This window comes from Caretta caretta, chromosome 3 (genome assembly GCF_965140235.1).
Source record: "Caretta caretta isolate rCarCar2 chromosome 3, rCarCar1.hap1, whole genome shotgun sequence".
Taxonomy (NCBI): Eukaryota; Metazoa; Chordata; order Testudines; family Cheloniidae; genus Caretta; species Caretta caretta.
Genome location: NC_134208.1, coordinates 89996462 through 90012430, shown reverse-complemented (window position 1 = coordinate 90012430; position 15969 = coordinate 89996462). Strand labels below are relative to the sequence as shown.

At 38.3% G+C, this 15969-nt stretch overlaps 1 protein-coding gene across 4 annotated transcripts in view; it reads right to left on the bottom strand.

Moving 5' to 3' along the window:
• NT5DC1 (5'-nucleotidase domain containing 1) overlaps nucleotides 1-15969 on the bottom strand; it is a 245993-nt gene that overhangs the window by 73304 nt on the left and 156720 nt on the right. For all 4 annotated transcript variants that reach the window (XM_075126651.1, XM_048844736.2, XM_048844734.2 and 1 more), the window contains exons 7-8: nucleotides 15220-15394; nucleotides 8665-8762 (exon numbers count right to left, since the gene is read on the bottom strand). In XM_075126651.1, the coding sequence (XP_074982752.1) occupies nucleotides 8665-8762; nucleotides 15220-15394 (273 nt within the window). The remainder of the gene's footprint in view (nucleotides 1-8664; nucleotides 8763-15219; nucleotides 15395-15969) is intronic.

The following is a 15969-nucleotide window of genomic DNA, read 5'->3' as shown; positions in this document are numbered from 1 at the left end:
TGTTTTCCAGCCTTAACAAAAGGAATATTGTGTATATCCAGCCTTTGAAAGCAGCAGTTTTAGTTTTCTTTGAAATCAGCCTTGAGTAATTTTCTTATCAGTTTAGTGCCAAACACGGTATTTAATATCAAAGGTAATCAGCTGGAGCAAACCCTGCTGTCTTTATGCAGAAATACTGTACTATTTTTTCACTGCTTGGATTTTTGGATGAAGAACCTTTTATCTTCACGGACATTTTGAACACTATACAAAAATATAAAACACTCGGCTTGGCACATTTACTTGAATTTTCCCTTCTACGGAAGAATAAGCATAGGAGAATGCCATCTATGGGTCAGTTTATAATATCAATTTTGATACTGACAACTAAACCCTAAAACATGACATCTGGTTTTTAAAGACTATGCACATTCTCTAATAAAAAACACTGGAAGTTTTTTGATTAAAAAAAAGTTGGTGACTTTAAAAAAATTGAATTTAGTACGTATAAGATGGCAGAGTAACAGCACTGGAAACTAAACTGATCCAGAGAATAGGTAGATTAGAGGCATTGAAACTCCAGCCTTCCAATACTGCTGAAACAATGTTCCTCTATCCCATTCTAGAAGAAATATATGAGGGGTGTTCTCAATGTGCATTAGTATTTCTTTGAGATGGCCAAAAGAGTGCCAGTTAGTACATATTGTGATAGAAAGTTTCCCTACCACATAATATAACTATTAGGTCTTGTCTACATACAAGACTTGCACGAATTTAACTAAAACTAGTTTTAAAATGGAGTTACTTAAACTGATGCAAAAGCCCTGTATGGAAACTCTTATTTTACAACTGGCTGAAATTGATTTAGCTGAATTTGTTAATCTACAGTTATTCTTTATATTCATAGTGTATCTCGTTTCTTTCACCCTCTCCTCTCCTCCACGTCCACAAACATCTACAGCAGAACCTCAGAGTAATGAACACCAGAGTTACAAACTGACCAGTCAACCACACATCTCATTTGGAACTGGAAGTTTTCAATCAGGCAGCAGCTGAGCCAACAAACAAACCAAAGCAAATACAGTACAGTACTGTGTTAAACGTAAACTACTAAAAAATACAGGGAAAGCTTAAAAAAAGATTTTACAAGATAAGGAAACTGTTTCTGTGCTTGTTTCAATTAAAGTAAGATGGTTAAAAGCAGCATTTTTCTTCTGCATAGTAAAATTTCAAAGCTGAATTAAGTCAATGTTCAGTTGTAAACTTTTGAAAGACCAACCATAACATTTTGTTCAAAGTTACAAACATTTCAGAGTTATGAAGATCCTCTATTCCTGAGGTGTTTATAACTCTGAGGTTCTACTGTAACTAGTTTGTTATCTACACAATGTAAACAAAGTATTCAATAAGTACTTTTTATTTTTATAAACCATGGCCAACAACCATGTTCCATGATCATGTATGACACACAAGTTTTGGATCATTTGTTCAAACAACTAAAGCTTCAGGGCGCACAGGAAAAACTTTCTCCTAACACCTTCTCTTAAAAGCTAGGTTGTTTTTCTGTATAGTATTTTAGCAAACAATTCTATATAAAAATGCAAGGACTTGCCGATCCAGCTCTATTTCACCCAGTTGAAAATGTTTTAAATGCCTACACTGTATATGTATAAACAGACTTCAAAGTAGAATAATATTGTAACTAGGGCAATTTTTACTTGACAAGCAATAAAACATAAGGATTTAACTTTCATTGACAATGCACCCTCCCCTCTCACCTACCCCATGGTTATTTGCAAGGATGCACTGACCATCATCACTGACCAAACATACAGTGGAAAGACTTTTGTCAATTCCCAGTTCTCATTTCCCAAACATCTATTGATTTCCACAATTTTACTATCCTGGAACACCAAACAAGTTTAAACAAATATTTGTTGGGCAAATGTCCTCAATCATCAGGCAATACATACCTTGTCTTTTACTGTTTGTCTGCAATACAGACTGTATTATGTTGTGGTGTGCTTTAAAGGCTTTATGGGCACTTGTTTAGGATGACCTATATAAAATACCAATGTATTCTCTCTAAATATGTATTGCTTGTTACATGATCACACAGTGTGTTAATTGGTGGGCCAACACAAACCGCCCTAATCCCCAGAGAAGTGACAGTGAAAACAATTCTATTAAACAAAAGAAGGGACTTTACATGAGCCTCATGTCCTGCTGCTGGTGTTGCTATTCGTTTCTGCCTTTCTGAGAGGCAGAAAAAACAGACATTTTTTACTTCCCCTCAAAATTACTTCCTTCTGATAAGGCCAGATGCACATTCTTTGGGGCTGCCACAATGTGTGCTGAGAAACACTCATTCCTCCAGCCAGCACAGTTACTCTGGTGCAGCATTAAGTTCTGTTTAAGGTTTCTCTGAATAATATAATACTTCCCCCAAACCCCACGTACATCAAAAGAACATAAAGGTTGAAAATCAAGTGTTCAAAAGATAGGAAATGCCAGAATTAAGGTTACCTGTGCAACCCATCTTCCCTCTGCATCTGCATCCCTTCCCTCACCCCATTCCCTGGCTCCTTCCCCCTTGGTGTGCCATCCTCTTCTGCACAGCCCTACATACACTGGTCCCTGCAGCTCCTTTACCTCCCTGATTTTATTTCCCCCCTATTCCACCCTACACACACTTCCTCAGCTCTCTGCATTCTTCCCAGTTTTTTCCTCTTCCTCCCTGCTTGGATGCCAGCAGGGGGAACACTGAGAGCATAGGAGAGACAGTAAGCCTGCTCTCACTTCCACTGCCCAGTGACCAAGCAGCCAGGAGCAGCAACTGTAGAGAATATCCTGCTCAGTCCCTGCAATTCTGGAGCATGCTCAGTACAGCTGGGTGGAAAATGGTTTTCCCAACCCATGGATATTTTAGAGATTCAAAGTAATCCTCTGTTACAGGATGAATCCAAGACTTTTCACAGAGAGACCCGAACTCACCTGGGTTTGAATCCCTGCTCTGAATCAAGAAGAGCAGGGATCCAAAGCTGGGTCTTCCCCTAACTCATGGGCTAGTCTGGGGCCTCATACACCACACACACTTATGTTTAGACAAATTTGACCCTTTCCCATGAAAATATTTGCTTTCAACAAATTGACATTTTTCTGATGAAAAACCATTTTGTCAAGATTACCCAACCAGCTCTCAGAGTAGCAGCCGTGTTAGTCTGTATCCGCAAAAAGAAAAGGAGTACTTGTGGCACCTTAGAGACTAACAAATTTATTTGAGCATAAGCTTTTGTGAGCTACAGCTCACTTCATCAGATGCATGTTAGTCTCTAAGGTGCCACAAGTACTCCTTTTCTTCTTCCAACCAGCTCTAATGCTCAGTACAGACAGAATGTTTGGATAATTTAGCTGCCAAACTCTAAGAACAGTTTCTATTAAGTGTGTGCAAACGGATTTTTTTAAAGAGTAACTTGGCTGAATTTGGGCAAATTTTTACAGGGATAGTAAAAGGCACATCCCTAACACTTCAGTAGCCCTTTCAAGCTCCTGTGCCAAAGCATGGAGATGCTAGAGCTTGTCAATGCGTTGATTGTAAGATTTATCAAACTATATATATATTTTTAACACGGGCAAAACAACACACTTTTCCCTAATCTCATTCTTTGAAATGGCTGAACCATTTTAGCTAAAACTTTCCAGGAAAAAAAAAAATCAACGTGAGGCAGACACACAAGAAGGAAAATTTCAGCCTCAATGGTTAAAGTTTGGCAAAGTTATAAGCAACTGAAAAGAGGATCTTACAATGGAAAGTGTCAGGCAACTTTAACTATGTAAGTCTCTACACCACTTCCCATAATGGAGAAGGAATATACAGTGTTGTGGTTGAAGGTTTTATCAGCACTCGCTAGAGATGGTCTCATTCTCATAGGTGGTGAAGCTAGGAGCGAGTTATGCAGTTTATCTCAAATTATAAAACTTTTACACCATGCTGCACCACCAGGTATTCTGCATGTTCTATATATGTCACGAGGGGGTGGGGTGGAGGATCTATAACTATTGGCTTAACAGTCTTTTAAAACAATTAGGTTTTTTTAATTCTTCTGTTAGTAAAAATAGGAATCTCAATTACCATATGTGCAACTGTATCAAAGTCATAAATGAGCCATAAAAACATAATAAAAACCTAAAAGAGGTTACCTTATCTAAAATATTTCTTATTTAAAATTTTTTTTTCAGGCCCTTCCAGATCTAGGAGTGTGCGATTGGACCCACTGGAAAACTGAGTCAACGCTTTCCATTGATAGAAAGCTTTCATGTCTAGTCCTGAAAGGCTACATGAACATAAAAACCTAAGAATTGTCAAACTGGATCAGAACCAGGGTCCATCTAGTCCAGCATCCTGTCTCTGACAGTGTCCACCACCAGATGGTCACCTTGCAGAGGAAGGCAAGGTATATGAGGGGTAATCTGCTTCCCAAGAAAGTCTCATCCTAATTTCTAATAGTTAGAGACTGATTTAAACAATGAAACATGGCTTTATATCCCTTCTCCATTTTTTGCTATTGACCTTTGAATTTGTGACATTTTTATGTACAGAAAAACTGTTACTTTCCCAAGAAAGTGTCTTTTCAGTCCTGGCCTTTAGGACCTTTAAATTTTTTGAAAGATGGTGATAATAGTGGGATCAACGAGAGCAATTCCACATTTGGGGGAGAAAAAAAGTTTCTTTGTTGATGGTCTGTTAGAAAATGGCAGCTGTTTGAAGATGCTCAGAGGTTTGGAGAGCTAGAAAAAGTCATGGTTGACACGGATTGGTTGGAGGAGAGCAGGATAGTCAAAGATGCATGATTAATAATCTATCACAGGATGATTCCATAATATGTCACATAAATATCATCTCATTTTTGTATAGTAAGATTTTAAAAATGAAACATTTTTCCAAAGCCAGTATGTACCACACCCTTTACACCCACCCACACCGTACTACTTTTAGTCACACAATTGCCTGAAAAACAGAAAAACTGAGAGCTAAAACTGCAAGAATTCTGCAAACTGAGTGTAAATACATAATGGCAGTATTTAGGTCCACGAACAAGATGCCCGCTAGCACAAACTTTTCGAAGTTACTCAGGGAGGTCAGCGTTATCTGTGACTTTTTTAATTTAAGAGAAAAATAAAGATTCTGTCGGGCTCATGCACACTTGGTTCAAGAATAAGTGCTAGACACATATTAATTGGCAACATTCTAATATTATAAATTTGTGGTTCAATGTTATTGCAGTAATATGACATCATAAATTATCAGGTGAGACCGAACTATATTTGCTCCATGGTTTTCTTCAATTCATAGAACTACAAAATCTTTAAAAAAATTAATTTAAGCTGACTTTAGTTGTTCAAAAAGATGGAAAACTCTTATATCCCATTTTTAGAAGATGGGCGCGCTGACATGGCAGACGTTGCTTTACATGAACATATTGGGACAAATCCTTAGATGCTATAAATCAAGCTACTTATAATGATTTAAAGGAAACTATGTCAATTTATACCAATTGAGGATCTGATCTCATTTATAAGATTAATGTCAAAATGTATGAATTTCATGTACTAATCAAGCAATTTCTTTCCTATATAAAGAAAAACAGATGTGTGAGTCAGACTTACGTGAGATCCTTGAAGAGGTATTCTGGAGTTGAAGCTGCATGGCAATATAAGCCTGTTTATTTAAACTATTTGATTTTTGTTTGTTGTTTGTCCATATTTTGTTAGGTATAGTTTAGTATAGATGCTTTAAAATCAATACAGAAGAGAATTTTTTAAAGATTTTAATTTTCATAAGAAAATTCCAGTAATATCTTTTTTTAATTATTACCAGATTTATAGCACAGTTCTTTGAAGAAGTACTATATAAACAAAAATGTATTGTTATAACAACAATTAGTACCTTGGTTCTAACAAAAAAAACAAAAACGTAAAACTTGCAATGATGCATACAAAATTCTGGTTGCTTTGATTGATGCATGTTTTGAAACTCACACAAATGAGGTAATGATACATGTTTAGCACAATCAAAATTAACTTTCATGGTTCCAAATAGATTAGTTCCAAAATTACTTTCTACTGAAAAATCATTCTTGCAGCTCATACAGTACTGTATTACTGCGGACAATAACTTCTTTGTCATGTTCTCTTCCTTCAAATATTTATAGACCACAGTGGTTCCTCCAGAATGAAAGACTGACAGATTTAAAACTTTTCTTCAAAGATTTCCCTCCAGAGTTTGAAGCAAAAACTACTACTACCAACACCACATGTAAATGAGATAGGGGCTCACTCCAGAACCCGATTCACCACCCCTGATTTTTTTTAGGGGGGTGGGAGGGAGAATTTGAAATCAAGAAAAGGACCCCCATTTTGTAATTTGAGCCCACCTTGAGTGGAAACCCACTGAAACAGGACAAACCTATTGACTCAATCATATTAGGAAACTGGGCCAAATGTAGACTTTCTGATGGGTGGGGAAATGTAGCTGAAATCCAGCCCCACTGAACCAGCAGCTTTGGGCATAGGGTAGACAGGCAGTTATCTAGGCTTTTAAAAGGGTAGGGTCACTGAGAAGGAGGGTCACTGAGAAGTCCACGTTTTATTGCAGGAACAAGCTGTTGGCCAGAAGCCACCTGAGCTCAAGCAGCCCCTGCAAGGAGCACAGGCAGAGGGAAAGGGGTTGTAAGGCCCAACAGACTTCCACTGCAGCTTTTCAGAAAGGGTTCTTTTTCCCCACAGAAAATTTTGACTTTTTAATCAGAAAACCAAAACACATTATATTTTTGGCCAGAACCTAAATGTTTCCAGGTTTGTTTGGGGGCTTTTTTGAACAAAAAGTCAAAATTTTCCACAAAAAGAAATGTCTACATAAGATGCCCACATCATTTTTTTCTACTCATTATTTAGGTGATTAACACTACAGAGTATCTTAAATTGTTCACAGTTTACTACATCAGAATATGCTTTATTAAAATTTCCAAAGTTGTTTTTAGAAATATTTGTCTCTGTTATAGTATCGTCAATACTCTGGTTGGTCTTTCAGAAGATAAGATCATTTTGCTCTTATTTGAGATCAAATCAAATCAAATAAATAAATAAATAAAAACACTAGTAAAGCAAAGCAAACAAAAGTTGGAGAAAGTGTACCTAGGAACTTCTGTAGTTTGGGCACATTACTCATTTGTTGATTGTCTATTTTCTTTTGGCTCCCCTGCCTTTTTTAGATTGAAAGCCCTTCCGAACATGAGCCATCTCTTATTCTGTGTTCATATAATGCCTACTGCCATGAGGCCCAGATCCTGACAGGAGCCTGTTGGCACTACAATAACATAAACAAATACCACCACCACCAGAGACTCAGGGAATGAACCCCCCATTTGAAGGCATGAGAAGTCTGATGATTTTAAAAGCATCTGAAGTGAGTTACACTTTATTTTCAATTTCCATCAAGATAAATTAGCAAAAACGCTTTTAAACTTGACAGTTTACCACTTATAATGTCTTTGCTTATTCATTCATATTGTATTTGATTTCCTTTCTGTGCTATTCTACATCAAACTGTCAAATTGACAGCTTCCTATTTGACCTCATTCTTTTAAAAATATATATATATTTAAGATACTTTTTATTACTCTTCTAAATAAATAAATACAGCATTAGAAAGTATTTCCCATGTATTGCCACTCTGCCATTGCAGTTTTTAGTTTAAGTGTTCAAAAGGTAAAATTACTTTGGGTCTGGAATGACAGTCTTTTCCAAAATGAGATGCTAAAATACAGTTACTAAAAATACAGTTCTATATGCCTTTCCCCGCCCTTTGCCGCCCCTGCCATTTGCACTGCATTAGAAGTTGGGCCAATCTGCTATTTTGCATGTAAGCTTAATTTTCAGATTGTTACTTAATCATGAGGATGCTTATGAAAAGCTGTCAAAACTGTTTGACTTGTTGTACATGTCTATTCACATTTGTTGATTAACAAGCACTTCCTTTATTGTATACCCCATTCCTTAATGCTTTGATTTAATAACCTAATTCACTACATTGCTACAACATTTGGAATTGTTTTTATTTTTTTTAAGTGAATGGTATGCCCATTGTGAGTCAATATGGAGCCAAATTATGCATATTAGACACTTTCAAACTTTTCCCGTGAATCATTTCCTCCAAACTTGTAAGTGTATTTGTTTCGGTTTTCTGAATTTCCTCTGATTTGTTTAAATGTTTTTGTAATTGATTTTCCCAGAACTGTATGAAGTCTTCTTTGTATGATCTTGTCTATGCAACACAGAGAAATCAGTCACCATTGTGCTCAATCATGCAATACCTCAATATATGTAGCCGGGAATTATATTGACTTTTTTTCCTCTGTTTTAAACCAAAAGCTTACTTCATTTTTCATTATATTTGCAGGTTGTTTCCAGTATTACAACTTCTACTTCCTCCTTCTCTCCCTCAGTATCCTTTCCAAATAGCCTGCCTCGGGAACTGAACCAATCTAGAATCTCTTATCTCTTCCACTTGTTATCTGAATGCTTGATTATGTCACAGAGTTTTAACCTACAGGGCTACTAGACTGGATCCCCCATTTCCTAGATCTAAGTGTGTAAGAAACAGATGTATACATTACTGAGTCTTACCAAGAGTTCGGAAAGGTCTTTGGTTTGGCGTATGAGAGAAGAAGCCAGGTTTCAATGCATTTGTGATCACAATGTCAAAAAGCTCTGCAAAATCATTCCTGAAATAACAAAACAATACAACTCAAATAACCTTGAAACACTTAAAAAAACAAACAAAAAAGGAAATAAACCCATGTAGATAAGACTGACTGTCAAAACAGTTTTCTATAAAGAATTTTTTCATGCCACTTTACTTAGAGATTTTTATGCTATTTCCCCACACCCATTTTCTTCCATTTTTAAGTTCATATATCACTGGTGAAAGCATGTTAGAAAGACAGCCTATCAGACTGGAGCCTTCTATTAATTATATTAATTATTATTAATTTGTATTACCATAGCACCTAGGAGTTCTGGTTCACAACTAGGCTCCACTGCGCGAGGCACACACTGGGGTTTTCAAAGCACCCAGGTGCCTATTGCATTGATATCACTAACTGCTTTTGAAAATCCCAATAAGTGCCTATCTGCATCTTTAGGCATCATAATACATTTGAAAATCTGGCCATTAGTAGGCACATTTTCCCCTCTCTGATGTGTTTTCCCCCACCAATTAGGACAGGTATAATATTAAATTAAATATTTGCTATTTCTAGCTGTGTACTTGTACTTATACCACCTCCATGCAAAACTCACTATTTGTTATTAGCGCTATTGGTCCCATACTTCTCATGTTTATTAAGGATGGATATTTATTTCAAGGTGAAAGTGATGAAAGGAGAATGTAGTCTAATGGTCTTAGTCCAAGACTGGGAGCCATATATTTCTAAGTAATACTCCCAACTCCAAGCATGGCTCCCTCCACAACCCTGAGCAAGTCATTTCACCTCACTCTCTAAATTATCTCCAGCTGTAAAATGGAGTTAAAAATTCTTCTCTACAAGTCTCTGAGGAGGTTATAAAAATATAAATTAGTCTGAAGTAGTACATAAGTGGAAACATTTTGCCAAACCTAGTTATATCTTAATGCTGGAATATAGTAGCAAATTAAAAAATTGCATATACATGCTATATATTTTTATTAGAAGTGCTTCTTTGAGGTGCTTATGTATTATACTGCATGAACTGGGACCATCTAGTAAAATTCTTGGATAGCCTTATTCTGGAAGGAGGAAGTAGCAAGTACAGCAAGGGTATAATGAGCTGAAATGCTAACAAATATAAAAGCAGAATCAGACAGATTGTATACCAGATGTACAGATCTGAATAAAAATATGCATTACTGACCCTTGACATGTATTATAAGAGGCCTTCCAAAAGTAAATTTGCATTCCAGTAGTTATGAGACATATGCTTTAGATTATTAACTATCAGTGGAGTTTATCAGATAGGTGATTGGATTTGATAAATGACTATAGAGAGTTGCAATAGAAATATGTAAAGGTTTCTTTTGAAGTTAAAATCTGACAGTCCTTTCTGCTCTCTGACTTATTGACAAACATGACAGTGTAGTGTCCCAGATACATGTGATCAAGTGTAGAAGGCGAAGAAAGGCATCTGGAACAGATTTAGGAAGAACCACTGTTTTGAATATAACTCAAAGGTTTTTTAAAAAAGAAGACAGAACTGAAACTGAAGTTCTGACTAGGTCAGTGTGCTGCAGAAATGACCAAGAGAAAAGTAACGTGATGACTTCTTCCCATTTTTCTTTTTTTTACACATTTAAACAGAACCTATTAATTAAGTTCAATCAGAAGACTTGAGCTACAGTGAACACTACAGATAAAATAATCATGTATTGGCAATAATAAAACCAGTTTTAATCTTTAGTTTCCTATAAAACCGATCTATCCTAATTCAAATATAGAGGTTAAACATCTCAGTTTAATTAGAAGTGTCATTTATGCTTTTGTTTACTTCTCCATTTCCAACCTTAAAAAATAATCAGCCAATAACTTGATTATTGCATGTCCAAGATGTAAAACCTCCTGCAGGAAATACTGTCACTGTTGAAAATCTTTCATCTGTAGCTTGTGACTGTCTCTATAAAGCATTTTAATCTCTCTTTTTGTGAGTTCAATTCAACATCACATAACACAATGGACACAGTTAAATTTTTTCTTCTATTTTCAAAGATTTTAGTGGCTTGAGATATGTTTCCTGTACTTAAAAATGGGGAATGCTGGTAGAACTACCTATCTCTTAAAATGAAAAAAACTTTGAGGGAAGTCACTATACTTGATTTGCAAATGCAGTGAGGTATAGTACTTACTGGTAGATGTCTGAATGACACTTGTACTCACAACTTGACAGGTGCCACTAAAGAGTAAGATGAGGGCTTGTCTACACTACCTGCTGGATCGGTGGGCAGTGATTGATCCAGCGGGGGGTTGATTTATCACATCTAGTATAGACATGATAAATCGACCAGTGAGCACTCTTCCGTTGACTCCGGTACTCCACCAGAATGAGGAGCGCAAGCGGAGTTGACAGGAGAGCATCAGCTGTCGACTTACTGCAGTGAAGACACTGTGGTAAGTAGATCTAAGTACGATGACTTCAGCTATGCTATTCATGTAGCTGAAGTTGCATATCTTAGATCGACCCCGTGCGGTAGTGTAGACAAGCCCTAAGGTGAGGTTGCGCTCAAGATCACGCTAACTGTGTATTAAGGCTCTCATATGATACATACTACACACAGTTCTGGATACTTGAAAACTAGAAAAGTATTGATAAACCGAAGGGGAAGTCAGAGAAAATCAAGAGAAATAAGCGTTGGGGAGGATCAATTTACGAGAACAGAAGCCAAGAACAGATATGCTTCATATCATAACTAAGGGGGTGACATGGTAACCATTTATAAATACTTTGTTTCTACAGTGCAAGCAACAACGAGGGAACTGAAAAGCCAAAGAGTATAACCAGGAGTTATGCAGTGAACTAGTGCGAGGGAACATTTCAGATGAACACGAGGAAAAAATTCTTAACAGTAGCATCGAGTAGATTGTGGAACAGGCAGACTCTCAAGGGAAGTGGTGGAAGCCACATTCCCTGACTCATTTAAAATAGGATTGTGCTGAACACTGAAGGCCACAATCCTACATAGGCATGGAAATGGACAAGCTGACCTAGTAAGGTTCTTCTATTTCTAATCTCCACCTTTTCAAGAGAGCTGTGCTTAACAAGGGAAATCATCCCTATTGACAAAGTAAGATATGTCTATACTGCACGCATCTTTCAGTGGGGTGTGTACAGTACATACATGCATAGCCTCTGCTAGCATGGGTATAAATAGAATTTTAGCTGGTGAGGCATGGTTCAGGCGAATAAAGACATGCCTGAAGGGTGAGGGTAAGCACCCAAGTACATACATTTCACAGCTCTCTACTCGGCCAAGCCATGGCTCTCCATCTCCCCTGCTACTTTTAGCAGCACAGCATCCTGCTGCTGCAGCATTTCCCATCCCCAGGAAAAGACTCCAGCAGCAGAGAAAGGCTCCGGCAGCTCCCAACTGTCGTAGCCTTACCCTGCTGCAGGGAAAGATTCCAGCAATGGGGAGCTACCGAAGCTTTTCCTTGCTGTCTCCCCCCGGCCAGAGCCCTTCACTGACACATACAGCTATCAGAGTGGTAGCCATGTTAGTCTGTATCAGCAAAAACAATAAGGAGTCCTTGTGGCACCTTAGAGACTAACAAATTTATTTGAGCATAAGCTTTCTTGAACTACAGCTCACTTCATCGGATGCATCCGATGAAGTGAGCTGTAGTTCAAGAAAGCTTATGCTCAAATAAATTTGTTAGTCTCTAAGGTGCCACAAGTACTCCTTTTCTTTTTGCTGATACAGACAAACACGGCTGCTACTCTGAGACCCAGTTTTGGAATGTTATGATTCCTGATGTTGGATTTGTGTCCATTTATTCTTTTGCACAGAGACTGTCTGGTTTGGCCAATGTACATGGCAGAGCGGCATTGCTGGCACATGATGGCATATATCAAACGAGTAGATGTGCAGGTGAATGAGTCCCTGATGGTGTGGCTGATGTGGTTAGGTCCTATGATGGTGTGCCTTGAATAGATATGTGGACAGAGTTGGCACCGGGGTTTGTTGCAGGATTTGGTTCTTGGGCTGGTGTTTTTGTTGTGTGGTGTGTACTTGCTGGTGAGTATTTGCTTCAGGTTGTGGGGCTGTCTGTAAGCGAGGACTGGCCTGTCTCCCAAGGTTTGTGAGAGTGAGGGATCGTCCTTCAGGATAGGTTGTAGATCCATGATGATGCTCTGGAGAGGTTTTAGTTGGGGGCTGTAGGTGACGGCTAGTGGCCTATCATTACAAAACCTAAACCTATGCCACAAGAACATATAGCTATATATGACAAGTGTGGATGTAGCAGGCTTTTCACTCTGCCATGTAGCCATAGTCTTTAAGATCTCTTGCACACCAGTAGAGAACTATTAGAGCATTACATACCCAACTAAAGGGAGGCACAGGTATCAATGCATGGATGGGAGTGCTTGCAATGATATAAATGTCTACAGAAAGTCCATGGCAGTAGAGAATCAGTCCCTGGGTGTACTACTCATTTCAGTATAACTTTTTTTTTGGGTTTTGAGGGGTGGTAGGAGGAAACAGATTCCACCTTAGTGGCAGCAGGTGCAAGTTGCCAGGATCCTGTTTGGATCTGGGAGCATTGGGAATGGTATGGCATGAGTTGTGCTATTGTTGGGATGCAGCTGTGTCTTACACTTTTACATCAGTTGTGCTTTTCCTGCTGCATCATCCCTTTTCTACCCAATTTCTATACGTAATACACTCACTAGGCATTCACCCACGGACAGCCAGACTAGTTACAATATGCTGCCACCTAAAACTGTTTAATGAATGAAGTTACACTCAGTGTGTAACCTACACCGTTATTAACGTCATGGATTTGTCCCAAAGATTTCAGTGGGAGTTAAGCCCACAAACTTTGGGTTGCATTTGGTTTAGTCAGCCAAATTCTCAATATTATGAGCTTGAAAAATCTGTGGATACAAATAGGTGCCATCATTGGCAGCTGTAGATCTCAAATGAATTGCAGTGAACCATCTGTCTGTGAAATTATCTATTCTGCCCACGTACTGTAAATATATGTTTTCTGTGCACAATTATCTTTTTGGCAACCGTGCATTAAGAGCAATGATAAGTTATTTATAGGCTCTTCTCTGAGGGTTATTGTATAGTATCTGAGCAGCTCACATACATTCATCAGCAAAACAACCCTCTAAGGTAAGACATAGTGTTACAACTTTACACCTGGGGAACGGAGGCACAAAGATTGAAGGAATTATTACGGTAACTCAGGAAGTCTGTGGTAGAGCTGTGATCTAGATCGGACAGTGGATTGAGAGTTGGGAGACCTGGGTTGTATTCTAAGGAAAAGAGTAAAGCAATCTGGTCCTCTGGATATATCATGATATGGGGTCCCCTGTGGCCTCATCCCCATGCTGTGGCCCTGCACGCCACATGGAATGATGATGACAAAGGGTCCTATACACTCCCAGAGAGGCAGGAGAATGGCAAGAGGTCCCCATCTTAACTTCAAAAGTGGCAACAAGGGAACTTCTCTCCTCAGGCGCAACAGGGGCCCCTCCCCGAGAGAGAGAGAGAGAGATGGTAGCAGGGGGTGGCCTTACTACATACCTCAGCAACTGGTAAATACTTGATTGGGAGGGTGAGCCGGCCAGGGCCGGCCACTGCAATCTAGTTCTCTTGCCATATACAGAATCCTCTGCTAGGGTGATGTTGGTGGGGCCTACAAGAGCAGTGGGCTTTAGAATTAACATCCTACTGAGATGCATGGGGTCACTCACACTTCTCAGAACTATATTTCTAAGTTGTCTGCAGATTCAAACACACATCACTGCACCTGTTAATCTTTGGTCACATTTTCAACCTTTTCTTCACAACTGCAAAGGCTAGAAACTTACTTTTTATTTAAAAAATGGAAGTCTAGATTCTGATACAATCGCAAGATATCAGCAGACAGGGGGCTCTTGGCGTAGCCCTGTAGGCCTATGCACTCATCTGGCTCCACTTGTCTGTGTCAATGACCTACTGTGTGACCTTGGGCAAGTTGCTTCACATCTCTCTGCATCTCAGTTTCTTCTCCCTTCTCTTTGTCTATCTTGTCTATTTAGATTGTAAGAGCTTCAGGGCAGGAATTGCCTCTCACCATATGTTTGTACAGTGCCTACCATAACAGGGCCCCTATCTAGATTTGGGCATCTAAGGTCATTCATAATACAATTAAGAAAGAAATAAAGGCCAGTGCCTTAGCCACAAGGCTATCTTTCTGCTCCTTACAAGGCCCATCTTTTGAAAAACTGGTTAGTCAATGTGAAATACTACTTATACAAATGTATAGTTTTAAGGACAGCCCATAACTACTGGTCTCCCAGTTCTGAGATAATGTGCAACAGTAACTAGAAACAGACCCAAACCTCGAGCTTTACTGCTCAGGGCCATCTCCAAATCTAACCACGGTTACTGCTCTCTGGGAGGTCTAATCGGAAATGAACTGAGATCAGCAGTACACTTACCCAAGGATGTGTTCACACAGGAGTCTGCAGTAGTCACTGTGAGAGCTGGTAATCAATAGCAGGACCTTCCCAGCATTTTTCAGTTGCCTCAGCCACTTTTTTACAGACTCAGGGCAACTTTGTAAATATTTGGCTGGATCATTTTTCACTTCTGGGAAATATGCCCCACCGTTTTCTGAAAAATAAAAACGTTAATTATTTTCTACCACCCAATCATATTTGCAAACTATGCTATAAACACAGCAATTTTTCCTTTCCTCCATAGACAAAAGTAAATAAATAAAAAGATAAAAAAATAAAATGTAAAAGACTGATATAAAAAAAGCAGAAAAATCTTAAAAGTTGCACAGGGCTATAATTCTTGATTTACATAAAAAAGGAAAAAAAAACAATGTGACATATAATAGCAGAAAATTGCATGTAATTATCTCTCTCCAGTATTACATACATTTCACAGCTATTGCCCCATTTTTTTTTTGTTTTCTCACAATATTTTAAATCATCAATTATTGTCCTGAAAAGCACTGTAGGGTTTTGTGTATGATATATCACTTTATTGATTTTCAGTTTTTGGATATTCAATTTGAGATTACTTAAATAGGCCTGGTCTCCAGAAAGTGCTGAGCACCTGCCTCCTGACGATCAGAGATCTCTAAGATATCTCAAAAAATGGAGGCACCCAAAATCAGCAGTTACTTTTGAAACTTTTGGTCAGCATCAACGGATCTGTAGCAGCATTCCTATATCAAT